Source organism: Poecilia latipinna, unplaced genomic scaffold (genome assembly GCF_001443285.1).
Source record: "Poecilia latipinna isolate Pla-1442-1.1 unplaced genomic scaffold, P_latipinna-1.0 Scaffold2930, whole genome shotgun sequence".
In the NCBI taxonomy this organism is placed as follows: domain Eukaryota; kingdom Metazoa; phylum Chordata; class Actinopteri; order Cyprinodontiformes; family Poeciliidae; genus Poecilia; species Poecilia latipinna.
In genome coordinates, this window is record NW_015115546.1 from 19,604 (window position 1) to 46,417 (window position 26,814).

Sequence of the window (26,814 nt, forward strand, 5' to 3'; positions counted from 1 at the left end):
ATCACCTTTACAGGAACATTATTATCTCCTCTGCATTTCCACTGGATTTATCAAGATATAAATAAATTATCTGGGCAGAAGAAAAAGACCCAGAAAGGAGGAAATACTTTTTATCATCCAGTAACTTCTAGATGTTCGTTGTTAAAGTTGTTGTCAGTCGGATCCATCCAGTTTTCTTTCACTTCATGACCGGCTTCAGTCCCTGATCCTCAGTTTAAAACTCTCTAAATGTTTACTTTTATAAATAAAAAGAAATAATGTTCAATAAATTATAAGCATTTCAAAATAACTCCAGAACCCTGCCTTTATATATCTGCATCATGATGATAGTAGAATTGTGTCACCAATTTACTATATATAGTAAAACCTTTTTGAGGATAAAAACATTAGAATGATTTTTTTGAACCACATTCAGGCTTTGGGATCATAATTATTGTCAAGAAAGACTTAAACTCCAGTGGATTGTTATGATATATTCTTTAATCCCTATACATATATTTTCCCTCTTTAACATTGCACATTACTGTCATCATCTCTGGACAGAACAGACAGATGGTGTATTTTGGTCAGATCACATTTAAATTAATAAAAAATAATCAAATAATAGAAAAATCTTATCCACACAATCACATAGAAATTTCTACATATTGAATACAACAATGTAACAGGACAGTTATTCCAGTGTATCTGTACAAATAGATTTTCACATATTTTTTGCACATATTTAACATATTTTATGATATATTTACTGCATTGTGGCCAACATGAAGAGACGAGTTACAGTCATAACTCCTGTTCGGAGTCTTTAAAGGTTCCCCAGAATGATGATAGGTGTCTCCAAACCCGGGGTTTTTTCTCCAGGCGTCTTTTATCCTCATTTGGATAAATCCCGGATTTTCCCAGGATTCCCAGCTGCAACAAGCTCCTTCTCTCTTGTGTCCATGAAACAGTGGCAGACAATATCTATGTTATAAAGCCAACACACTTCACATTTTTACTGCAGAGGAAAATGAGTCAGTTAACATGAACAAACACTCCAGTAAACAGTGACGTCAGGGCTGCTTTAGTCTTTTTTCATGTCATTTTTCTTACCAAATGCACCTTGTGGCAAAAAGACAAAAATAAGGATATTAAAATGCCTGCAACAGAAAATTTCCCCCCAAAATCTGCCACTTAGAGAATCTAGAAGGCTGCACTTGGGCTTTAAATTTTGTTTTTAAATAAAGTTTGTCATAAAATTAAAAATATGAATTATGTCTTAGATTTGGCGCTAAAAATCTGAGAAATGCAGATTAAACTATTTGGATTTTTATTCCAAGTATTTTGGGTTGACTCCACTGATAGTGAGCTTTTAATTTTAATTCAGAAAAGAAAAAAAATCTACACAATGAAAGGTTCCTACTTTGTTGAGCAAAACCTTTCCCTTTTGTAAAGCTCAACATTTCCTGGATAAATTAGTTTGCACTGATTGTGAATTATTGCTACTTTCAGTGAACGTCAGCTTCATGCCAAGCGCAGCAAACTAAATATAAATTAAAAGACGTTTAGAACTGCAGTACAGCTAGATGTTACAGGAGGTCAGAAAAGAAAAGTAACTGTTAAAAAGTCTCATAAAACATTAATTAAGAAACTGCATAAAAAGCTGTTTTTAAATGATGATTTAAATTTTTTTGAAATAAAAAAATCTGTATTTATCTGGCTTAAGATTGAAAATACTTTTTCACAGAACTAGAGCTGAAAATGTGTCATGATGCGTTCATTTGAAGTATTGAAACATTTTTCCCTTCATGCCATGTTTGATTGGCTCAAAACAATCAAACTAAACCAAACTTCTTGAGTTTAAACTGATAAAGTTCTGGATTTTCCTACTTACTTTCTGACCCACAGTGATTCGATCCTGGTCCTTCAGCCCATTTCCAACACAGATTCACATGCATCCGCAACTTTTCACCCAAACAAACGGTACAGTGCACTCCCCACGCACAAAGACCCACAGAAACGCACGGTAAAGCTGGACACACACTGCGTGTGAGTTTTGTTTGTGCCTACACCCAGGAGTCGGGGGACCCGGTGAACTTGTTGGCCCTGCTGGAAGGCCTCCGCGTGGTGGAGTAGAAGTCCACGTAGTTGGTGTTGGCTTTGAACCGGAGCGACTGGGTGGCGTAGCCGTCGGGCGAGGACGGCAGGTGGACCGCCTCGTCCTCGTAGGGCTCCTCGCCGTAGCCTTGAGGCGACGACAGGTACATTCGGTAGCTGTTGTAGTTCTTCCTGTCGGGTTCGTCGTAGAATGGCTCTGGGTGCTACGGAGAAATACTGGAGTGAAGTAATTGTTTCCACACCAGGCTGACAGAAATATCCTTCAAAATCCATAAAAGTGAGTTCTTACCTGTGATCTTCTTATATCCTCTCCTGACTGGGAGGAATATGTCCCAATAAAATAGGGAGTTTTCTTGTCTGACCCTGTCAACAGACATTTCAATTTAGCATTAAAACAGGAGGGCAGGTGTGTCCAAAGTGTGGCCCAGGGGCCTTTTGTGGCCCTTGAAATGATTTTCGACCACAAATCAAGATTGGTACAAGTTTGGCCAACAAAACATAAAACAATTGATGCCCACAGACATTTACAAATGGTCTTTTTCCATGAAAAAGGTAACAGTTCAAAGCCCTTTTTCTGCATTTTCAATTTCATAAATTTTGTAGCTTGAACTAGCCAGTTTTGTCCTCCTGGGGAAACAGTTTGGACACCACGGCATTAGTGGCTCAGGTACACAACCCTGAGAAACACCAAAATACCAACCTGTGAACTGCCGTTTGTGTAAACTGTCTCCATAATATGTGTCGAGTTGCATAGATGACTGCGCCCTCTGGTAGTTTGAGCTGTGTCTTCTTATCCCAAGCATGGCGGGTGAAGATGTTGCACTGCCACCTGGTGGTGAACACAAAGCAGGAAATATTTACCTTAAAGTGAGGGTAAAATATGGAGGGTTATCTCACATTTCATACCTGACTGGATGACAGGGGACATCTGCAGAGGGCTGGTGGGCAGGGTCGGCTGGGAACGGTAGCGGTCTCTCTCCAGGGTGGACACTGGGGTGACAAAGTGAGTGTAGTTCCATCCGTCCTGTTTGCATGTGACACATCACAACAAGAAGTCAAATTCACTGGGAGGATCAAGCTTGTAACTGGACTGTTTTAAACGTTAACAGGAACCTTTGTTAAATTTTCCACCCACCTGTTTATAGAGACTCCTCAGCTCTCTGTATTGCCACAGTGTATTCAACACCTGAGCAGCAGCCTTCACTACTTTCACTGAGTACCTGAAACACCGTAACAAAGAAGAACCTGATTTTACTTTCAGTGAACCCCAAAAAGCCAATACCAAAACATAACAGGAAATAAATACTAAAACAAGAAAATATACTTTTAGCAATATATTGTATGTGAACAGGATATATGATCATTGGGCTTGCCATACTGGATTTGTAGCCATTGGGTTTAATGAATAAATGATATGAAGATGGAATTTCCATTTTGCATTATTTGAGCATTTGGCTTGCCGTACTGAAGTATATGAGCCTGGAGCTTGACATATATGATTATGTGAGCAAGCAATTTGCTATGCTGGAGTAACTGAGCATTGTGCTTCCCGTACTGGAAAAAGTGCAGGATTTGCCGCACATGATTAAATAGGTATTGAACTTGCCATACTGGGCTTTTTGAGTGCTGGACTTGCTGTACTGGATTATATGAGCATTGGGCTTGCCAAACAGCTTCCTTCACTTCTGTTAATCATCATGTTTTTGCCTGCTGCACGTTCTGCCGTTCATCTTTAATTAAAAGTTGATGAAGGAAGCAGCCTTTGTTTTTACCCTTTCCCTCGTCCTTTGCTGATGTCCACCAGCTTCTCGATGCCACCGCTGTCGGCCAGAGCTTTGGCGTTCTCCATGTTGCGGCTGGTGACCTCATGCAGCGTGCAGCAGACCGACGCCACCGTGTCGTCGGACAGCACCGAGGGCGTGCCGCCCGGCAGCCGGTTCACCAGGTCCCGCATGGCGTACTTTCCTGACATATTCAGACAGACTCATCTCATACAGGTGCTGCTTCTCCAGTTTGTCTATTGAGCGTGTGAGCGTACCGATCAGCTCCTTGTTGCGGCTGTCCAGCGCCATGTTTCTGAGTGCGGTTGCGACGGAGCAGACCACCCGGTCGTTGTCCATCCTCAGCAGCTCCACCAGGATGGGTAAACCTTTCTCTTTACGCACAGCGGCTCGGATATAGGCGGAGAACTGCAGATAAAAAACACAAACTGATTGCCATACAACTCAGTTTACATTTCCTGGAAAAGAAGAACGGTAAATTCCATCCATCCATTTTCTAACACTTTGTCCCTTAGTGGGGTCAGGAGGGTTGATGGTGCTGAAGAACTGTAAATTATTTAAAAAAAATAATTTTATCTTTATTGAGTCACAAAAAGGCAAATTTTACAAAGCATATAGTCACAATATCATGATGTCAGTTTCGATATTTCAGAAGAATAAGTAAATCTGTGCATCAAAATAAATTAAACAACCATTACAACTCTATTTCCCAGGGAAAGATTACAATGTTACAAAAACACTGGAAGTCCAGATTTAAAGGAATTCAGTGTTTCAGCTGTTTTGCAGTTTTCTGGAATTTAAAGAAATGTCAATTAATGTGCATTAAATCAGGTTAAATGTTATTTACATCCTGGTATCTAGGGATGTTTTTTTTTTATTTTGTTACTGCTTTTACACTTCTTGAGCTTGAGAATATCTTGTAAGCCATTATTTGTCTCTTTTCTGTATTTTTTGTAGCTGGACTGTCTCAAAAGTAAAGAATGCTACGTTGTGAAGAACTGAGATGTTCTACCTTCCAGTTTCCGGCGGAGAGGTTCTGCAGGGAGCCGGCGGCGCCCTCCAGGGTGGCCGGGTTGGAGCTCTCAGCCAGCAGGTTGAGGTACGGCTTCACCACCATGGGGTGCCACAGCAGCTCCGCCCCCCTCAGAGACTGGCAGAAACCTGGGATGGGGCCGATGCCGTCCCACTGCCGGGCGGAGAGGACGTCAATAAACCTCTGGACTCAAATCAGGAAACGACTCTTTCCTCCGCTGTCGTACCTTGCCTTCGGGCCAGCCGCCCCTCTTCCTGCCGCGCCGTCTCTTCCCCCAGCACAGGTAGTCCAGCTCCTTCACCGGCGAGGAGAAACCCAGCAGGGTGTCCAGCTCCTGGTTGCCAAGGAGACGGGAGGACGGCATCTCCACCTCCAGGCGGTATGAGAGGTTCCTCAGGGTGCAGACGCTGTTCTCCACAATCTGAAGGGGAGAAACGTTTTTTATTTTTTAGCTGCATGAAAATAAAGAATTATAATTTGAGCCTGAAGATGGCGCCACATGAAAATATTTGGAAAATCTGAATTTTAATCCAATAATTATAGCATGCCAAAAGATAAATATTGTTTTGTTTTACTTTTAAGCAATACATATAGTTGTTCTTATTTAAAGTTTCTAGAAACCACATAAAGTTTTTATTTCTATATGTTTAGGACCACAACCGAAGATTAAATCTTTCTGCTAGAACAAATCAGGCTTTTGGTTTTGCATAAAATGTTAATTTTGATATGATTAACTCAATAAAATCTAACTGTAATATATTTTTACATGTCCTTTGCATGAGCCACCAGTATTAGACTCCCCAATATGAATATCTGAGTCCACCACTAATAATAAGTAGAAAAAATATATTATCTAAAAAGTTCAGATTGTTGATCAGCTAAATAAATTTTTTTTCTCCATAAGATTGTCTGTTTATTTACATTTTGTGCAAGTAATACAAATTATTACTTATATTAAATATTTGGATAAATTTTAGATGACCTATGATAAAAACAAAAAAAAATTGTCAGACTTCTTCCCACAGCTTTACTTATAATTAAATAATAAAATAATAATAAAACTGATTATTTTTATACATATAAGTGTTTTACGTTTGTTGTACTTTTTATACATGTTCTTTTATACATGAATGGTGTTCCATTAATAGGAACATCATTCCTATTAATGATGTGTTAATAGGAATGAAGTCAATTAAAATATATATTTTATCCATTATTTATTCAATTATATTCATTTTTGTGCCAGAACCTCTATAATAAAAAAAATACCCTTAATACATTTTTTTAAATTGCTCAAATAAATATTGATTTTCTTTTTTACATAAAATCGTTGTTATTCAAACTTTTTTCTTGTTTTTTTTTTTTTTTTTTTTTTTACAAATGGCCCCCTTTCTCCCGCCAGTAGCAGCCCCTGCATTAATCATTTCTAGGACCAGCCCTGATCCTCTGCCTCTCTCCTGCTGGGAATAAACTGAGAAGCATGACGGCGGCGGCGACACCTTGCTGTCATAGTCCGAGGTGTTGACGCAGGCCTTCAGGATGTGCAGCAGCGAGTCGACCAGGCCTTCGCAGCAGCGCAGCTGGCTCCTCGCCTCCTCCCCCGCCGAGCTCAGGTTCCTGACACACAAACACACACCGGCGGTTCAGGCGGCGCTGCAGTGCGCGGGTTCCCCCACAGGGTGGCCTGAAACCTGCCCGGATACAGGAGAGGAGGGAGCCGCCCCTCCAATAGGAGCGGAACGACCGCACAGCAGCACTGAACTCCCACAATGCATTTCTATACCATCAATCTACAGCTGCACATCAGCGTGAGTGAAGGGAAGCGCTGCAGGCTGCAGAGGATGGAGTTTCAGGAGAATCTGTGCACCAGCTAAACTTGGGATTAACACACTTTGCACTTTAAAGCAGCTGATTTTTTTCATCTTAAATTAATTAATGTACAAGAAAAGCTTTTAAATGAGACGCATCAACACTTCACAGCTGGACAAAATCTGCAGAGTTATAGAATCGTTAAGATGACAAATAAATCCAGATGGAAGTGATCAACATAATAAAACATCAAGCAGCTCAGCAGCTTAACGAGGCAGAATCAAAATAATGTAACTTATTTTCATGTTATAACTACAAGCTTGAAAAAATTAGATTTTAAGTGATACACAAAAACAAAGTGAAGCATAATAGACAGGTGGAAGATAAAAAGAGTTTTCAACACTTTTTACAAATAAAAACAAAACAAAGTGTGATTTAAGTTGATATTTATGCACCCTGGTTACATTAGTTTCCAGCTGTAAATCTATCAGCTTTGAACTACTTTTTTTTTTTTTTTTTGCAAAATTAAAGAGTGGACTTTGACTAGGCCGTTCTACCTTGTTTCAACTCATTTCTATTTTTCAATTAAAACAAATTATTTAATTGTGAGTCAATTCTTTCCTATTTACCTGCTCAGCAATAAATTAAAAATGTAATATTTTAACAAAACAAAGTAAAAAAGAAAAAATTGTAGGTCTAAAAAAAGGGTAAAAGAAAATACAAGAAAGTTAAATGTGCTTGAAAACCGCAAGATATACTTTTAATACGGTTTAGTTTAGGTTGTGAAGGGTGCGTTTAATTCGCGGCTCACCGCAGACAGCCGGTGGTGTTGCGCAGCAGCATGGAGGACTGGAACTTGACTTTGTGTTCGTCGCGGTGGGAGGCGGTGCTCCAGCCCGAGTGGGGGATGACCACCGTGTTGGTCAGCGTGCTCAGGGCGTCGCGGATGATGGTCATCTTCACCGCGTCGCAGGAGGAGAGGTTCCACAGGACGCCTGACCAATCAGAAACAAACATTGAGATCTTGCACGAGGATATTTGCTTTAGAAACAAGATCAGAAACACTTGGTTTCCTTATAAAGCAGGGAAAACGAAGTGATGTTTCAACCATGCAGGTACATCTGTGAACGTGAAGCACTGTGCATGGAGTTGTTGAAGAGCATCTTCAAAGAAACGGAGCAGCCCTCTCTGTAATCATCCCAATCCAGAGCCGAGTGTTTAAGAATAGCAGCTCTCTCAGTGAAAGGACTCGTCCCTGTGTTTCTAGCAGCTTCAGATCCGCTGGTGCTCGACAGTATGTGCCGCGCCATCGGCGCCGTCCTGTTTCCAAAGCACATTATCTGAGCATCTGTCCCGGCGGCTGTGCCGAGATCCGCTCCGCCAACAGTGCGCGGCGAGTGTTTAAGCCTCTGCCACTCTCACCTCCCACCGAACAGCCAATCCACGGATTAATGCGCCGCCTGCGAGCCAGCCAGCCGGTCAGACGGCGCCGCAGAGCGACGCGCAGTCATCGAGCTGGCCAGCTGGCCGACAGGCCTCGCTAGCAGGAGAACTCCCACGCACCTCACAGCGGGATTTCAGAGTGTCACGTTGGGTTTGGAGACAGATTTTAGTCATTTTGGGTGCTGAAATCAAATGTCTGCTATAATAAATATACATAAAGCTTAAATAATTTGATTGCAAGCAAGGCTGAACTCACCGACAATTGTTCAAGCTGCAGAGTTGTGCGGAAAATATTTTAACCTTTTTATTTATTTTTTGTCATTCTTGGGGTTTTTTTAAACTAGTTTTTATGTCTTTTAAAAAAAAATAACATACCACATTGGACTGAAACATGTAACAACATATTGTGTCATAAGGAAAGCTGCTGTTCTGGATTGTATCATATCGCAGCACATACATGATGCAGCTGCAGTTAGCTAGCTTAGCAGGGTTAGCCGAAGCTAACATCCGTACCGGTGACGAGCTCGCGAACTTCGTTGTCTGTGGTTTTCCTGAGGAGGCGCAGCAGAGCCGGAACGCCGCCGCAGTTCCTCAGCGCCACCTTGTTGTTGTCGGTGGCTTTGCCGTACACCAGGTTCCTCAGAGCTCCGCAGGCGCTCTTCTGGACCTCCGGCGTCTTGTGATCCAGTAGATCCACCAGGTGCTGGATCCCTCCCAGGTGGCACACCTACACATCCAAAACCAAACAGCTCCGTTTGTGTTATTCTTAAAGTACTGAACAGCTGACTGTGTGTCTTGAGTAAAACTAAAACCTCATTTTTAGGGCTGTAATTAACAATTATTTTAGTTATTGATGAACCTATTGATTATTCCGAATGAAAAAAAAAATTCCATTTTCATTTTATAACTTAAGTTTTTTTTTATACAATATTAGAAATACATAGAAGACCCAAATAACTGAATACATTTTTAATTTAGAAAATGAACATTTTATTGCAGTAACATCATTCCTTTAGCGAACGCTTTGTCATTTGTAACAATGGATACAGATCTATAACATTTCTTAATTTAATTTTGGGTTAGACTGAATTATTTTAACATAATTTGAACCAGGTGAAACTATGCCATTTTAGAAGTTATGAATTGAACAAATTTACAGAAAAAGAAGGAATTTTAGCCTTACATGCAAAATGTATATGTAGATTTTGTAAAGATTTGACTAAATTTCTAATCTGAGGGAGTTTTTCTGCCCTTTTTTTAAATCTGTACACTCTGGTTAATGATTAATCAGTGACTAAATTAGTTGATAAATCATTCTAGCCTGACTCATTTTCAAGGAAATGCTGCGACATTAAAAACCTCCTGCATATGAAGCCACAGTGAAAGCGTTGGCTGCAGGATTTCAGAGCAGAGAAAGTTTGGCTCCGATGTCGGGTGACGTTTTCTTTGGAGCAGATGGTGCTTTGGCTCTGAATCTGGCTGCCTTTCATAAAAAGTCAAATTTAAACTTTAACGGCTTAGAAACACCCAGAGCAGCGATGGATAAAGGAAAGTAAAATGAAAAACATCCTGAATAGAGAAATATAACCGCGTTTACTTCATGAAGCTCGAACAGCAGCAGGTTTTCTCAGAGTGACGCTTGTCTGTGACGCATCGTCTTATTTTTATCCAGACCGCCGCCCAGCGTGCCTCGTCACCTTACCTCCACCTTCACCCTGTTGTCTCCGTAGCACAGGTGCTGCAGGTAGGCGGCGGCGTTGGCCTGGACGGAGGGGAAGTGATGCTGCAGCATGTGGATGACCTCTGGCAGCTCCGGGTCACGCCACGCAAACTCCCTGAGCCCAGACAACATCGCGGGTCAGTTTGTTGCTTTTGGACGTTGATTCCAACTAAGCTAAACATCATTTTTCATAAGATCCTCTAAATATTTCCCATTTCAAAACTAAAAACTCATAATTTTAAATATTTCCTGCAATTTTCAGCCTATTTTTGCAAACTAAGCACAAACATTAAATGTAATTTGGATCCAAATCTTTACAAAAACAACAAAAGCAGAAGATTAGCTTCAACTGACTACAGCGATCATGTTTATTTTTGATTCAGTTACTCAGAATCAAGAAATCCCTTGAATAGGACCTGGATGACAGCATGAAGTAGGCAAAAAGACGTCACAAACCTGCCCAAAATCTAAATAAATCAAGAACAGATGTGAAACAAAGTCACTGACATTATCAGTCTGGAAAAGGTTATGAAGTTACATCAGCAAGTCCCTTTCTAAATGGTAAAAAAAAACATATGGAAGGTTTTGGAGTGGTCTAGTCAAAGTCCAGACGTAAAAATCCTCCAACGTTGCAGAATTAAAACAATTCATGCAAGAAAAGTGGGTCAAAATTCGTCCACAATGATGATAAAGAGTCAGTTCCATCATCAATATACCTTTGATAAATACTTATTAGCCTGAATATACATTTCAGAATATGAATATTTACTGACTGAATTACAGGAAATGCCTTTAACAGAAGCAACCAGGAGACTGTGAAGGAGAGCCGAAACATTTCTAGTGCGGTTTCTGAGTACCTGGGGTCCTTGTGGATGCTTTCGATGGACGGCGTGCGAGTGATGACCCGGTCCACCAGCGCCGAGTGTCTGTGGGAGTACACAGGCTCAGTGGACACCCTGACGGAGTCGACGAACGCCGCCGCTGAGCTCAGCCCGTAGCTGCTTCTTTGGTACGGCAGCGTGCCGCAATGGCTTGTGGTCCGAGGAAGGGTCCCCATACCTGAGTTTAGAAAATACAACAAAAAAAAAAAACACGTTATGAGCTCTAAAAGGAGACTAACCATTTAAATTGGACACAATGTCTGAAAGGCAGCTTAAATAACGACTAAACAAAATTAAAATGGCTCCTCGGATACTTCACCATCGCCCTCCACAGAGCGCTCAGCTGTAATTCTTTCCATTAGGAAGCTGCAAAGGAACATGAAAGGCTTCAGCCTAATTAAGAGCTGACCTCAGGGAGCAATAATAATCACAGCTTCCCAGCCTGCAAACCACATTTTACAGAGTTTTTTTTTTTAAAGAAATGATCTGAGGAGAAGCAAAGGCCTTAAGACGAGGGGAGTGGCAGGCTTTGGTGTGGAGATCAGGTTGTTTGTGCCATTTAAATACGACTTAAATGCAAATTAATGCGCTGGGAGAAATTTGAAGTCTTCTGTTTTTGAAGACTGGCGTCAAAAATACATTTCCTCCCACAACTGGGACCAGATGAACTGAAATTTATTGAGGAGGTTTATTACTGTTGAAAGGTCAAGAAAATTCATTATATTATGTGAACATAGTAAAAGCATTGAGACCCTTCACATTTGATCACAACCATAAAGTTTTATGAGAAAGACGAACACAAAGTGGTGCATAAAAGTGAAAAATATTCTGAGGATAAAAATGTCTCTTTTAGTCTGGGGTCAATGACTTTTACATTTTTACCTTCAGTCCAGCAAACAAACTAAAAAAAAAGCTTCTCTTATTATCCCTAATATTGGACATTTGATTACATTTTTGATTTAAAATAATTTTACTAGTGTCTCAATTGGGAAACTAGTAAGATTTTTTAATTGAACCTTCTGTCAAAAACGACCAAAGTCTGCAACATATGAAGAAAAATTACTTCTATTTATACCTTACACTATAATTTTTATTTTTTCTGGAAATTTTACACTTATATTGCATCAAAACATCTCATAAAAACTCCTAAAGCATTTTTATTAAAACAATGCTCTGTTCTTTAGTGTTTGGTGGATTGCTGGTCCAGTGCAGCCAGCTGCACGATGGTGGCAGCATAATGCTACGGGATGCAGGGAAAGGGAAGCAGGTCAAAGGTGAGAGTAATCCTAAAGGCTAAAAAAGGTTTGATACTCCATCTTCCAATTAACAGCAGCTCTAAACATGCAGCCAGAAGCTGTAGTGTAGCTTAATCTGACCTAGTCAAAGTCCAGACCTAAATCTAACTGAGAGTCTGTGGAAATACAACTAGAAGAATTAGCAACATTTTCTGTGTCTAGACATGAAAAGCTGCTTCGTGTTGCTGCATCACTCAGATTCTCCATCTGTTTCTGGTGGTTGTGAGGGTGCAGTACCTGCGTTTGCTCTGTAGAGGGAGCCCTGCGGGTCGTGGGTGGGGCTGTGGTACAGGGGGCTTTGGAAGGAGCGGTCGTCGAAAACAGGAGTCATCTGGCAGTCTGGTGACAGGGCGGCCCGCAGCTCGGGGTCCATCTGGGTCCCGTGGCCGGCGTAGGAGCTGTGCAGCCCTGCAGGAGCACAAAACATGAACCTTATTGTCTAATTATTGATCAATTATTACTATAGATCAGTGCAAACGGTTTTAATCGTCTGGGTTCTAACAGTTTAGCTCTATATCGATGTGACTTTTTGTCTAATTCAGTCAGTTTTTAGTGTGTTTGCGTGTTTTTATGCATCATCATTAGCTAGTCATAGAAGTAGTTTTAGTTTTTTCATGCTTTGGTTGAGTTTTAGGTGCAGAATTTAGAAAAGTATTGTATTGTGATTATGCATGAATTGATTGAATATTTAACAGACGATGCCATTTTCAACTAACTGGGGTTTTCTTCAAACTTTTGCTGTCGCCATTTTGCGGATTAGCATAAGTCTGACGTGAAAATCAGTTTCACATCAGTTCCAAAAACTAACAGATTCAAAAACACAAAAATACAGGATATTATATCTATAACTTCAGTATGTTTTAGCCAGTTTTAAAAACACTCAATATAATTCCAGTTAGTTATAGTTTCTCCCCATTAATCATCATTTTTATTCATTCCAGTGAATGAAAATGTTTCAGTTTTTGTTGCTTTTATTCACCTTTTCGTGGAAAGCATTCATATTTCATGGAGACTTTGTGCAAAAAGCCTGCATGCAAAGCAGAGAGAATTCGCCGTTCGGCTTAAAGATCCGCACCACGACTCTGGTCACTGGGTTTGCTGCAGGCCTTGGCATCAGCAAGTCAAACAAACGGGGCGAAGGGTTTTTCCATCCTCCAATCTCGCAGCAGATCAGCTCAAAGAGCGCCCCAATTATAAAGAGGCTTCAGGGCAGGAGAGGGAGGGAGGACAGACTCAGCTGAGCAGCTCAAGCGAAAGATTTGCACATAAAGCTGGTGATGAAGGAGTCATTTCCCTGCTGCGCTTCTCTTTTTTTATGATTTACATAAATTTCCTGTTAAGATCAACTGCAGAGCATAAAGAACTGTGAGCCTGGGACAGTCGGGACATTTATGCCTCCCTTCTCAGTCTTCAGCTGCAGAAAGCAGATCTGTAATCTGCAAGTTAGAGGATTTTGAAGGCAGAAGGAAACGGCTGCTTCAAGAGGAGCGGTTTGGACCGACTCATTTATTATTACGGCAGTTATGAAACGGGATGTTATTTAACTCCATTAATTATGAAGACGACTCAATCCTAAAGTCCCCAGGAGAATAAATTCACTTCTATGTTTCTTCAAATGTTTTTGGATGTTTTTACAAAGTAGATTTTTTTTTTTTGGTTCAAGCTGCGCTAGACTGATTAAAATAAATATTATTTTAATAAAACATAAGTACAGTAAGTTGGGTTTTGTAGGATTTTAGCTTAATTAGTGGAACAAATGGGTAAAAAACACCATCAAAAATATTATACTATTATATAATACTGTAATCATTTTTATTAAGTGTGCCATGAAATCCAACATTTATTGCCTGACGTATCAATAATGATACAAAACATGAGAAATCCATGTGATGATTCATTAAAAACATCTAATAAACAGTTAAAATAATTAAAGACTCAAAAGTACCTTAAAAGAAAAGGAAACTTTAGTTTAAATAGGATTTAAGTGAGAAAGGAGGACAACAAGAACATTTTGTCCAACAAGAAACAAAATAAAAAACGTTTCTCACTTGGATTTCAGCTTCAAGCTACCAGTTTAAATGCTAAAGCAGTTTCAGCTGATGTGTTTTTAAAGCTGTTTAATACCATTTTGTTCTTCTGTTAAAACCATTCATCAGTGCTTTGCTCCTTATAGTTTCTGCTGAGTTTAGACGCCTCCAAACTGGTTCTCCCAAACATCAACAACACTTCGTAGTGAAGGTTTTTTTCGCAATAAAAAGGCTCACCAGTCAGCGTCTGCTCGTTGGCAGAGTCCCCGTCTCTACCTAAGCTACTGTTATTACTGGCCTAATCATGTGGCTCCATCTATTGCTTATCTCCCTCATGTAATCTGGGATTATCATGGATCTGCAGGGTAACCCAGAATAAGTCTGGAAACAACATATATGCCACTTAGCAGGAATTTCTATCGCGTTTTCACACATGCAGAACCATAAAAGAGCATGAAAGCGTCTGCAGCTCGGTCTCGATTTAAACAGGATGAAAACCATCTGCAAATCTGTGCGGCGTCGGGCTTTGCGACAGAATCGGACCTATATGGGTCAGAGTGAGCGGCTTTGGGCAGCATGCAGGAGTAAATCTGCGTCTCTGCAGCCTCAGCAGGGAGAGCCGTCGATAAACAGCTAATAAAAGCAGGAGGGATGATAAATCTGGCTTAATGTTTGCAGAAGAAAGACTTTTCAGCTCGGAGAGATCCTGGTGCCAAAGTTAAACACAGTCAGTTCAAAGCTACATTGATGCGTTTCTTTTTGGTGGGAAATTTGCTCCGAGTGCGCCTCAAAGACGTTTGTAAGCCGGGCTCAGCGAAGACTCTGGCAGCAGCACAGAAATAATCCTTTCTCAAGTTTCTCAGCAAGACGTGGCTGTCTCAGCCAATCAGAGAGGCACAAAGAGGAAGGATCGCATCTCCAGGGACGTCAATTAGCTGCCCGTCATCTGGGAAGAAAGTTACAGCTAAATGTCAAAAACGAGAACCATTAGATCGCTCTTTGATCCGACAGTGACGGCAGGATGAGAAATAATAAATCAGCAGGACTGATGAACCGACAACCCAGAGAAAATTCAAAGGTTTTCTGTGTAATTTACAGCTGGTGCAGATTCAGAGGGAATAAGGCTGCAACTAACAATCATTTGCAGATTTTTCATTTACGTAAGCATTTTTTATGCAATGTTAAAAAAATACATTTTTCAAATAAGAAAATATTTTAAAATATCTAAAATGCAACAATATCATTGATCTAGTGAGCATTTTATCATTTGTAGAAGCTAAAATTACTTCTAACATCAACATGTGAAAATCTCAGTTCTTTCTGCTTGACTAAATATCAATACAGTGATCTGTTGATTAGTTTTTGATCAATCACTTAACAATTGTATCACAAAATGTGCTGAATAGGCCTTTTTTTGTTTTCTTTTCTTTTCTTTTTACAAAATTTGAACCCTAAAACTATGTATTTAAGTCTTTTATCTTAAATGGAAACTTTTTATGTTATTTTTGTACAGTTTCGGTTTAATAAACCCTCAGAATGTGTTTTTTCAGTCTTAACACTCAAGTTAACAATTAACCAATGACTAAATTAGATGATAATTATTTCAATAATCGATTCATAATGACTCAGGTCTAGATAGAAATAATAAAATAGACAGTTTGAAGGCTGTAGGACCATCTTACAGTCGTCCTGGTCACCTGTTACCGGGCAAAGCTGATTTGTAGAAATTTCTGTTTACTGGCTGAAAAGAAAACAATACCACAAAGAAGTGAAGCCAAAATAAAAAGTCGATACGATGCAAGAAAACCATTACAAGCTAGATGGGCCGCTGTTAAATTTTAATGGCTGAAATGGCAAAAAACAGTGAACCAGCTGTGAAGCAAGCTGCATTTTCTCCTCACATTAAAATCTAAATCCAGCATCACAATGATCAAGCAGGATAAAGCCGACTAATATTAAGCTCTCAGAAAGGCTTCGCCTGCTGAAAATCTGAGGATTAGGTTTAAAGAGTGATCGGACATCCAGCTGAAGGTTGTTGAAGGCTAGAAAAACCATGTGGTGAAGCTGCAACCGTTGATACTAAAACAGTTTCCTCACAGCCTGAAATCCCACTGATCATGCTGAGTGTTTCTTCACTCCATGCTACTGAGTCTCTCTGGCTTGTTTTCCTCCTGCACATCAATCACAGCATCCAACTTTGTTAGCATGAGGCCTCGGCTCAGACTGAAACCTCTGTCTTCCTCTTTTACACCAGCTTGCATCATGAAATTCAGCTGCATTTGGAAAAGTTTCGTCTGCAAACGCAGGAAGAGAAATCCGAGTCTGCATACAGTAAGTGACTCTGCACCGTAAAAACTGTTTACTCAGACCAAAACTAAATTATTACACCAACACAGAAAATAGTGTCAAGTTTATCCAGACCATTTTCTCTCCCAGCAGTGATTTCCTGCTCAGATTGTGACCTGGGGTGAGAGCTGACCTCTCGACCTTTCCTTTCGTATTACAGATTCAAACGATGGAGGTCTGCATCAGTCAGTGCATTCTGAGAGAAACAGAGCAGCATTTTATTTTCTTTAAGGGAGCCAAAGCTGTAAAACTGTATTATTCTGTTTTTAACCGTTTCCAGCAGGTGTTTCCTATATTATTCCACCAAAAAGTGTCAAGTTGAACATTTTAAATTCTGAGATTAATCACAAAATGTCTGAGTTTTTTCTCACAAATACTCAACTTTCAGACATTATAGATATACAAAAAGGCTAAAAAATAAATAAATCTAAAAAATGTTTTGAAAAAACTTGGACATTTATGAGTTTGAAAAGTTAAAAATTTGCTAAAAAAAAAAAAAAAAAAAAATTTTTGAAAAATCCAAAAATCTGAAATTTTCTTGACAAGAAAATATCTGAGCTCCCAGAGGTGAAAAATTGCAAGAAAAATTTTTGAGCTACAAAAGTGGAAAAATTTCGTCTTTCTAGAAAATTTTTCATATTTTGAAAATAATCTCAGAAATTTTCTTTGAAGCACAAGGACATTTCTGAACTCTGAAAGTCAAATTTGTGAGAAAAAATCTCCACAATTTATTTTGAGATTGATCTCAGAAATTTTCTAGAAAAAACAAGGAAATGTATGAGTTTGAAAATTCATACATTTTCCAAGTTTCCGAGTTCTTTCAAGCAAACGTTCAACATTTCAAACTCATAAATGTCCTTGTTTATTCTAGGAAATTTCTGAGATTTTTGGTGTGAATTTACTCCTGTTTTTTTCTATATAAATCTGCCCCACTACTCAGCCGTAAATCGATAATCAATGGCATTCTGATTAACTGTTTGCATCCCAGGAGGAGGTATGTGGTCGTATTTCTGACTGACCTATCAGGCTGTCTGGCCGCGGCAGGGCGCTCCTCTGGTACAGGCCGTACGGATCGGCGCCGTAGGCCAGCGACTGGCTCTGTCTGGGCAGCGTAGAGCCGTAGTGCTGAGGCATCGCCGTCATCCCTGAACGCAGTGGAGACCCCGTCAAAGCCCTCCCCTCGATCAAGGACAGGGTGGAGCCCAGGCGGCCGCCGCCTCCTACGCCTCCTCCGTTTCCCAGGGCCTGGGTGGCGTCGCTGGGGGAGGTGGGAGACGGGCAGGAGGGCGGCATGGTGGTGCCGGGGAAGACGGCGGCGAGCGGTTTGGGCTCAGACAGGATGGGCGAGTCGTAGGTGCTGCCCTGGGATGTTCGCATGGAGATTCGGGACGGGGAGACGGTTCCGGTCGTGCCGCAGCCGGGCGACTGGCTCCTGGAGGGGAGGGAAGCCATTCTCCTCAACATCCGACTGGATGCCTGGGAAAAAAAAAATAGGTTAGTCTTCCCAATCCAGTGGAAATGTGACATTTAATTAGTCTGATAAAGGACTCTATTTTTATTACTCCTTCCATAAATGGGCTTTAATTTTCACAGGTCATTATGTTTGTGGGAATACTATTAAAGTGTGCTTGTGTTGAGGAGGAAATGTTATTAATTTAAGCTAATGGGCTTGAAAATCTGCTTTATGGTGCAGAAAAACACACAAAAACCATCAGCGCCCAGCAGAACCTGAGACAGTGATACAGTTTTACCTTTAATAAACAAAAAATAATAAAGATAAACCAAAGAAAATGTAATCTAATTTAACTGATTTGATGCATTGGCTGCACGTTAAAAATCGAAGCATGTTTGGCGTAAAACATCACCGAGCATCAGCTAAATTAAGAGAAAATGGAAATTAGTTCATTAATATCTGCCACTCCTGTTTCATCTGTCACAGAGAGAATAATGTGACACTTTAAAGGTGGGGAATAACTTGACATGATGCTCATGGCAATAATTACCGGGCATGCAGTCGCTGCTGTCAGTCAGAAGTAGAAAAGAAACAGGAGGCAGCTGTTTCCGGTGGAAGAGAATATATTCTCCTCCTGTGTGGCTCCTTAAAGTCGCCATGGTTGAGCTTTATGGTCTTTTGTTCAGCTCTCTTTATGTTAGCCGCCTGAAATGAGGGTTTTTAACATCGGGGGTTTTTTCATCTAAAAAGCTTCACAGTAATAAGTGGAAATTGAAGAACATTAAAAGATTTTATCTACTGTCCAAGATGGACGATTCATAGAAACCGGAATATAATTTACGACATATTTCTGAACTTACAAAATCAAAATCCAGTAGCCATTATGCTTAACACGTTACCACAAATAGTAAGAAACTAATATTTATATTAAGGGTGTCAGAAATTAATGCTTGCAGATCTAATAGTTGTATAATTTTGCAGCATTTCTCAAGTTGCTGGTTTAGCTTATAAATGATTACAGACATAACAGCCTGAAACTAGATAGGATGCATTTATGACTAAGCCTGTCATAATAAGCAATTAATCTAATGACAAATCAAAATTAACTCAATAATTTCTATTCTGATGATTATTTTTTTACTTCATAATCCATTTTATTAATGGTTTTGGTTAAATGTGGTTTTTATTGCCTTTTTATTTGTTATTTTCGGTTGTTGAGTTTTATTTTGGATATTAAAAATCTTCCGGTTTCAGTTTGAAGTGTTCTTTACAAATAATTAACATTTGTTGGTCTTTAAGAGGGGAAACTTAGATTATGCCATTGAAAATGGTTTCAAATCAACATTATTATCGTTTATTGCAATAATTACTGGGACAATTTACTGTCCAGTAGAATTTGTTTTTGTTACAGACCTATTCATGTCATAAAATACCACTTTTTTATTCCTAATAATAATAATAATGAGACTTATATATTTGTTTTGAAGTAAATACCTGGTTTTAATTGTGAAATATTAAGTACAAAAGCTACAGTAGATCACTTACAGAAATAATAATTTGTATTGTTTGATTTCTGGAACATTTTATGGTTTTATGTTTTTATGTCTACTCATGTGACAGTTGTTTATAAAAATAGGAGGATAAATTTAAATAATTTCAATCCCATCCAGTTACTTTCTAGTTACATGAGTGCTGAGTCCCAGCTGAACCAGTAGCTGAACCAGTAGCTGAACCAGTGGCTGAACCAGTAGCTGAACCAGTAGCTGAACCAGTAGCTGAACCAGTAGCTGAACCAGTAGCTGAACCAGTAGCTGAACCAGTGGTTTACCCGCATGAGTTACCAACTAGGACAAGTCTTCTTGATTATTGAAACAGGAGAGCACACTTATATAGTCTTTTCACTGAGACTTGCTGTAAGTTTATAAATGACTGAATGACTTAAACATCTGATGTTGTTGTCATAGCAACCTTCCAGACCTCCCAGATCTTCTGGTTCTGCTCTGCATCCCCAGAACCAAACATGGAGAAGCAGCATTCAGCTTTTATGCACCACAAACCTGGAACAACCTTCCAGAAAACTGTAAAACAGCCGAAACACTGATTTCCTTTAAGTTTAGAGTTGCTTTTGAAACATCATAAATGAAACATTAATCAAGTAATGTTTCAATTATTGACTGTTTGCTCTATAACTTTGTATTTTTTTTGTGATTTTCTGATGTAAAGCGCTTTGAAATGTCGTGCTGCTGAAATGTGCTGTACAGACAAACTTGACTGACTGATGAAAGTGAGGTTAAAGGTCAAACTCTACCTGCCCAGAGGCTTGACCTTCTGCTCTGGGGCTTCTGGATATCGAGGCTCGAGGTTCTGAACGCACCACATTCTGGTTGCTGTAATAGCTGACGCTGCTGTCTTGGTACCCGCTGTCTGAATACGAGGTCATGTGGGCTGAATGACCTCCTGACCCTGAAAAAACACAAAATAATTACAGCGCCACATCATCATAGATTTGTTAAATAGCATGGAAATGTGCCTTATGCTTTTATGTTGCTCCTTGAACAATCTGCTGTCCTACTTTCTGCTGTAGGATGAGAAGGAGGATGAGGAGGTGGAGGAGGAGGAAGCATGTGGGGGATATTTTTATACTCTGAGACCTCTCCAACTGTATGGAATACAAATAAGCCCAAAGGCAATTTGTTTTAGCATTTCAGATTGTGCATATTTACCGAAGTGGGAATTAACCGCAGAACGTCGGAGGTTAATCGGCTTTCAGAATCATAAATACGAGCCGTGGTTCTGAGACAATTCCTATAAATTATTTAAAAGTGTGGAGAAAAAGGAAACAAACACAGGGCTCAAATCAGCATTTACAGCCACACCAGCTGCTCCGCTGCTCCGCTCCATCACCCGCCCAACTTTGGCGGTTTAACACATGCTGCCAGGATGGAAGCAAAGTGTCAAACGCTCCAGTGAAGGTTCCTACTGTCCAACAGGGAGCCGCTGCAGCTGCAACGCAGAGCTGCAGGTGTGGAAGTTTCACGGCTAAAAATAAAACGTGAGGAGCAGAGAGGAGGCAAACTTTAGTTTCTGGGTGTTTTAGTGATCCAGAAAAAGCTAGAATTGTTCTTCATTTAGGTTAAACATGCAGAAACATTAATTAATTATGTGATGTTACTGATTAAATTATGAACAAATGCCTTTTTGACCAAAATACAGAGGGCTTATTTTGTAAACACAGCAGATGCACTCAAAACTTTACTGCAGCAAGAGCCGTTAAACGCTCACTGGTTACCATGGTAACCTGCATTTATCTTGATGTTTTAGCATGTTATCAGCAAACTACAACTGTTTACAACATCGTGATAAAATAAATTATGCTACTAAACTGACATGAGTGAATGAGGTGCATCTCATTAAGCATTAAATGCAGGTGTGAGAGAAAATGGCCCAAACGTCGGATTTTACTAACTAGTGATATTAAAGCAGTTTGATATGATATGTCGAGTTCCTCTATAAATAATATAAGACAAACATATGTATATATTTTATAGTTTAAACTTCATGAGGAAGTCTATTACATTGCTCTGGGGACGCAATGAAATTGAGCATGTTGGCCACCAAAAAGGTGTGTAAAGAACAATATAATATTTAAAAGACATTTCATTTACATTTGAATAATGGCAAACATATAAATATATAATTAAAATACTTTGTTGTAAATATTTGGCACATTTTACAAAAAATAATTGTAAGCAAAACATGGGGACATGGAATGTTGCCGCAAAAAAAGAATCACCCATACATGTTGAGTAATAAGGGAACCGGAAATGGGTTTCCCTAAACTGTAAGTTTTTATTGTTTAAAAAGGGAATTCATATTTATTGTGCAAAGGACAAATAAGATCATTTCTTCCTAGTTTGGTCACTATTAGAGGGAAATGAAAATGTAGCTGCAGGTGATAAATAAAGAAAATAAAACCTCTGATAACTGCAGACGCCACAAAGCTGCGTTCAGGAGCTGCGCCGGGCAAAGAGAAACGATCTGCGCTAGCTGCAAGTTGTACATTATTTTATTAGCCTAATTGTAAATAGCTTAAATAGTTAGATTAATGTATTCTTGCATGCATTCTGAACGACATGCACAACGTGATGTTAGCTGATAATCCCTCTACATGTTTTACTACCAACGGAGCCTGTTGGTTGGGCAGCAGAGAGGAAGGGGGCGGAGCCTCCATCAGGCAGCCATGTTTTCCTTCAAACATTTTCAGACTTGTTTTCAAGCATTTATAAGTCGTCACTATCTGAGTTTCCATTACAAATAAGTGAAAAACTTTGTTGATCTTCAGCTAATGTAAAAAAAAAAAAAAGTTTGTTAACATAAGTCTTTTCCACCAGTAGTAACATCCAGTTGTTGATCACGACTCATGAAATGCGACTAAGTGTTTTAACGTTTACCAAATTAACTTTAGAGTTGTTGGAGGTTTTTTTTGTAATTTCTCTGTGGATTTAATGAGACATCCACTTCTAGAAAGACTTCCAACTCTTTTAAACATTTTAAACTTTTGTTCAGACCAAGCTGCAGCCTCCAGAGCAGCAAACCGCTAAACCTGCTGATTTTTTCCAATTAAATCCTACAGAAACAGCAAAATATTACAAACATTTTTTCTCACTTTTAAAGCACAAAGATGCTGTATTGTCAAAAACTACTTCAGTCTTCAAGAAGGTTTCACTGTAATCTGGAAACAATCTGCTCTGCTGTCTGAAACGTCAGCGTCCCCTCTGCGTGTTTCATGGATGTGGACGGACCCTCACTGTCATGCAGGGAGGCGCGGTCCCCTTCAGGCAGGTACAGTCCTTCCTCCACCTCCAGGTGGCGCCCTGGTGCCTCTGCAGCCACACCCTGAGACTCTCCACCTGTCACACAACATCCCTGTGAGCCAAACGTCCATCTCTGGATTCAAATGCTCGAGAGGAGGGAAGATGCTAAACACTCACAAAGCCGTCTTAAAGTCAAACAAGCGGCAAAATTTTTCATTTAGGGTTTTATATAACTGATTATCAGCTTTGCAGGAGATGCATAATGTGAATAATAGCGCTGACATCTGAGGAGAAGGATCTTTGACAGAATAGTAAATGGGTTCAATTCAAAGCTCACGGTCAGAGTCGGAAATATTGTTTTGTTTTGCTTGACCGGCTGGTGCTGCGTGCCAGCAACCCTCAGTCCTCTGGAGGCTATGAAGCGTTCTCATCTGGAAAAACGATGCCGCCCGGGTGGCAAATTTATAAAGATTTGATCCTATCTGAAGCTGCAGGATTAGGAAAATACAGGAAGCCTCAAGCTAAACTTCAGATTGAAGGTTACAGAAGCAAACTGCAAACAACATATCAAGCTAAAAATAAGAAAGCATACCTGCAGATCTCCATGCATACGACTTCTCAGAAGAGCTTTGGTAACCGAGAAGAGGAGGAGGAAATGGAGGAGACAGGAGAGCAGAGGGCAAATTAGATCACAGAGGAATACTTAATGTTCAGTGAAACCAGGAGGGAGAAAGAAGATTCTGTTAACTAAAAAAAAACAATCACTTTACCCTTAAAAACAAAAAAACAAAAGGAAAATAAATGACGTTTTGAAAGCAACCCGTCCAAATCTGAATTGTTGAGAGTTTATCAGGGTTTCACATTTTATATAAAACTACCAGATGTCATTTTGGTTTGTGAAACAACCTTAAAACTTTACAGTAATTACAGTCTCAAAGCAGTTTTAAGTCGCTCCTTTCATGTCAAAAAGCCAAACTCAGAACTGAAGAGCCGCTCATCGTGTTTCTGGAGTCATTAAATAACATAAAACTGCAATAAACTCAAACCGGGCAGAGAAGTTTGAATTCATGGTGGAGTTTCTTCAAACTGGATCAAAGTTGTTAAAATATATGCAGCGCTGTGGAAAAGATGCAGATTTCTTCTGTTTCTACTTTTCTGTCACATTTCAATGTTTCAAATCCGTCAGAAAACTAATTTTAATATCAGATAAATATAACCTGGGTAAATACAACCAGCAGTTTTCAGGTGAGGGTTTCATTTATTCAGGTTTAAATCAATTGGCTTATTGATTCAAATAATCACTAAAATGGGGGAACAACCAGTTTTATTTTAAGGAGTTTTTCACAGTGGGTCAGATTGGTTTGGTCAGCTTTAATCAACATTAATAACAAATAATTTCTTATATTGTCTGATTATTAGATGCTTTTTATGTGATCAAAGCAAATAAACAGAAATCTGTAGCTGAGAACAAGTTTAACAGAAACAATGTAAGTGTCTAGACAACGCACAGAAATAAATTAATTCTGCATTTCTTAGATGAAATCATTTAAATCATCGTGACAAAAGAGAAACACAGACAGGATCTACCTGCTACTGTCTCCCGCTGGCGACTCAGCTCCCAGCATGCACTTCTCCAGCTGGCTCGCCACAATCTGCCGCTCCTCTTCCAGCTCCCGGGTCAGCCGCTCAAACTGGAGCTCCTGCAGCGAAACATGAACAGAACAATAACAAACCAACGTTTTCCATAACACAGCAGCTGCTTGTTTACCCCCATTTATCAATTTAACAAAATCAGCTTTTTGGACTCTGTGTTACTCCGTTAAAAGCTTTTCCTCACCACTATCAACCTTTTCAATGTTTTATCTATTTTTGACAAAAGAAATAGGATTTTGACACCAGCTGAACAGCTAGTGCTCCGCTTTTAAAGCAAAATAAACAATATATATGTAATGATAAGGAAGGAAGTGAGCCTGGCTGCTTCATGGTTTTTGCTAAACCACACATTGAGAGATTTAGAGGACGTTAAGGCTGTTATCTGGAACAGGAATCTGGACAGGAGCTGACTGAGCAGCTGTCACTAGGCAACCCACACAGGTATGTGCTGTCACTTGTTTTCATTTTATGATATGAGTTTCCATTTATCTATTGGCTGCAAGCGTGCTGATAGCATGCTAGCTAGTAAACATGGTTCTGTGTAATATGCATCGGTTTGTGTTTAGTCACACTACTTTACTTTAATGTTTTCTTTATTTCAGGCTTTCTGAAACTAAACTTAGTCTCAACATTTGCATATATGTTGTTCTTAAACGACGGCCTGGTCACATGGAGCAGGACATGAAGAAGCAGATCTGGGTTTTTGGGGCCTCATAGTTTTCTGTGGTGGTGAAGAAAAGGCAAAACTACACGGAAAATCTCTTAATTTGTTAGTGAAACTTGGATCTTTGACGCAAGCAGCTAAAATCTTAGAATCATCTTAGAAATAAGACCAGAAGCTCAATAATCAATTAAGTTTTTGGGACTAATTATTCAAAACGACCTGGCTTTATGTAACACAGAGCTTCCAAATTAAATGTAATAACTGGCTGTTCCATCTTTGGAGGCAACAAATGCCATCAAACGTTCTCAACACCAGGCAGGGAGTGTTTTAAATCGACGTGGAGGAATGTTGACCCGCTCTTCCTTGCAGAACTGGATGGTTTTCAATCATCAATGGCCTCTTTAAGGTCATGCAACAGTCCACCCATCCGTCACAGTCTTTTACATCATAATCCCTTTTAAACTACAAAAGACTTTTAAATCCACACTGCCAGCTTTTCATCTATTTCCTTTTTGTTTTTGGGTCAGCCATGAACGAGCTTTTCTCTCATTTATTTCACGGCGTCCTAAAGCCAGTGAGCTGCTGCTGCTGCTGCTGCTGCTGCTGCTGCTGCTGCTGCTGCTGATGAAAATAGCAAAGCTGGCCTGATTTCAGAAGCAGCGAATCCGTTTCTCTGTGCAAAAACCAACTCCAAGAGTTTAGCAACTTTCTTTCAAACACCTGAACAGCAGAGTGGATGCATTATCATCTTAACTCTAACAGCATGAAACATCAATAATCTCAAGAAGGAGGCTGAACACTCAGGAGTAATTTTGCATTTTTAATCAGTGTTGATTCTCTGAAGCAGCTGATCCTCGCTAATTGGACAGATGTTTGTGGACTCTGAGCTCTCGACGCTCGCAGTCGGCTGCTGTAATCTGCTGCAAAATGTTGTCCTGATGACAAATTGACTTTCATTGAAGATTTTTTTTTTTTCCAGTTTTAGTCGTGTTTATGAAATGCAATCTGCATTTTGTAACAGCATTCATGCATCGTTTCGACTCATTAATGTACAGCAGAGCTATTTTAGCTTTCTTGAAATGTGCAGCTGCAAGATTCAAAGCAATTATATTTTTCTCAGGTAATCATGTGGTATTTCTGTTTTTTGTTTTGTTGTTTTTTGCATGGCGCTTTAATACAATGTCAAGGTGGAAAGAAATCAGAAGTGACCTTAAAAACCAAGCAACTCACAGCCTATTTATTTGTGAAGAACTATAAAGTCATTTTTAAACAATTTGATTTCCATCCTTCCACCACAATAAAGATTATTCAAGAGTGAAAAACATTTAGGAGCGCTACGTTAATAAGTTAAATATCGATTTTGTCTTTCCTGCAAGCAAGAAGCTGTGCAATCTCATTAAAAGGGCTTTAAACTAGATGAATGGTGATGGAAATTTTATAGCAGCTTTAGTAAAAATAAAAAAAAACTCAGTACACCTCGATACAGCAGACTAACTTCTGGGGATAAAACTGAGAGAAGCAGAAACAAACAAAGATTCTGTGATGGTCTAGTTCAGGAGTTCAAATCTAGGTCAACATCACAGATTTTGTGGAGCTAATTTCAAAAATTTGCAAGGAATTTTGCAACAAAAGCGCTTACGTATGAAGATAAATGTAAAGCTGAGTAAGAAATGTGGGCGTTAGCATCACTTAAACCATCTGTAGAAAATTTGCAGTAAACTCACAGTTATGCCTTAGTGCAAAAACACTGCAGCTGATCCGTCGATTTGCCATAAATATCTGAAATCATGGAATCACC

At 39.6% G+C, this 26,814-nt stretch overlaps 1 protein-coding gene across 2 annotated transcripts in view; it reads right to left on the reverse strand.

Moving 5' to 3' along the window:
- Positions 1-1,865: 1,865 nt before the first annotated feature.
- The window catches only part of LOC106939618 (plakophilin-4-like), a 32,883-nt gene continuing 7,934 nt past the window's right edge, over positions 1,866-26,814 (reverse strand). Inside the window, exons 3-22 of one of the 2 annotated variants that reach the window (XM_015022079.1) lie at positions 24,287-24,399; positions 23,292-23,326; positions 22,694-22,795; positions 20,194-20,348; positions 17,452-17,908; positions 12,297-12,467; positions 10,741-10,942; positions 9,866-9,998; positions 8,677-8,890; positions 7,532-7,715; positions 6,411-6,528; positions 5,138-5,332; positions 4,891-5,064; positions 4,136-4,286; positions 3,870-4,062; positions 3,233-3,317; positions 3,004-3,121; positions 2,798-2,926; positions 2,387-2,460; positions 1,866-2,300 (exon numbers count right to left, since the gene is read on the reverse strand). In XM_015022079.1, the coding sequence (XP_014877565.1) occupies positions 2,046-2,300; positions 2,387-2,460; positions 2,798-2,926; positions 3,004-3,121; positions 3,233-3,317; positions 3,870-4,062; positions 4,136-4,286; positions 4,891-5,064; positions 5,138-5,332; positions 6,411-6,528; positions 7,532-7,715; positions 8,677-8,890; positions 9,866-9,998; positions 10,741-10,942; positions 12,297-12,467; positions 17,452-17,908; positions 20,194-20,348; positions 22,694-22,795; positions 23,292-23,326; positions 24,287-24,399 (3,258 nt within the window). In that variant the 3' untranslated portion in view covers positions 1,866-2,045. Of the gene's footprint in view, positions 2,301-2,386; positions 2,461-2,797; positions 2,927-3,003; positions 3,122-3,232; positions 3,318-3,869; positions 4,063-4,135; positions 4,287-4,890; positions 5,065-5,137; positions 5,333-6,410; positions 6,529-7,531; positions 7,716-8,676; positions 8,891-9,865; positions 9,999-10,740; positions 10,943-12,296; positions 12,468-17,451; positions 17,909-20,193; positions 20,349-22,687; positions 22,796-23,291; positions 23,327-24,286; positions 24,400-26,814 lie in introns of both variants that reach the window. The other variant, XM_015022078.1, reaches the window with a different exon arrangement.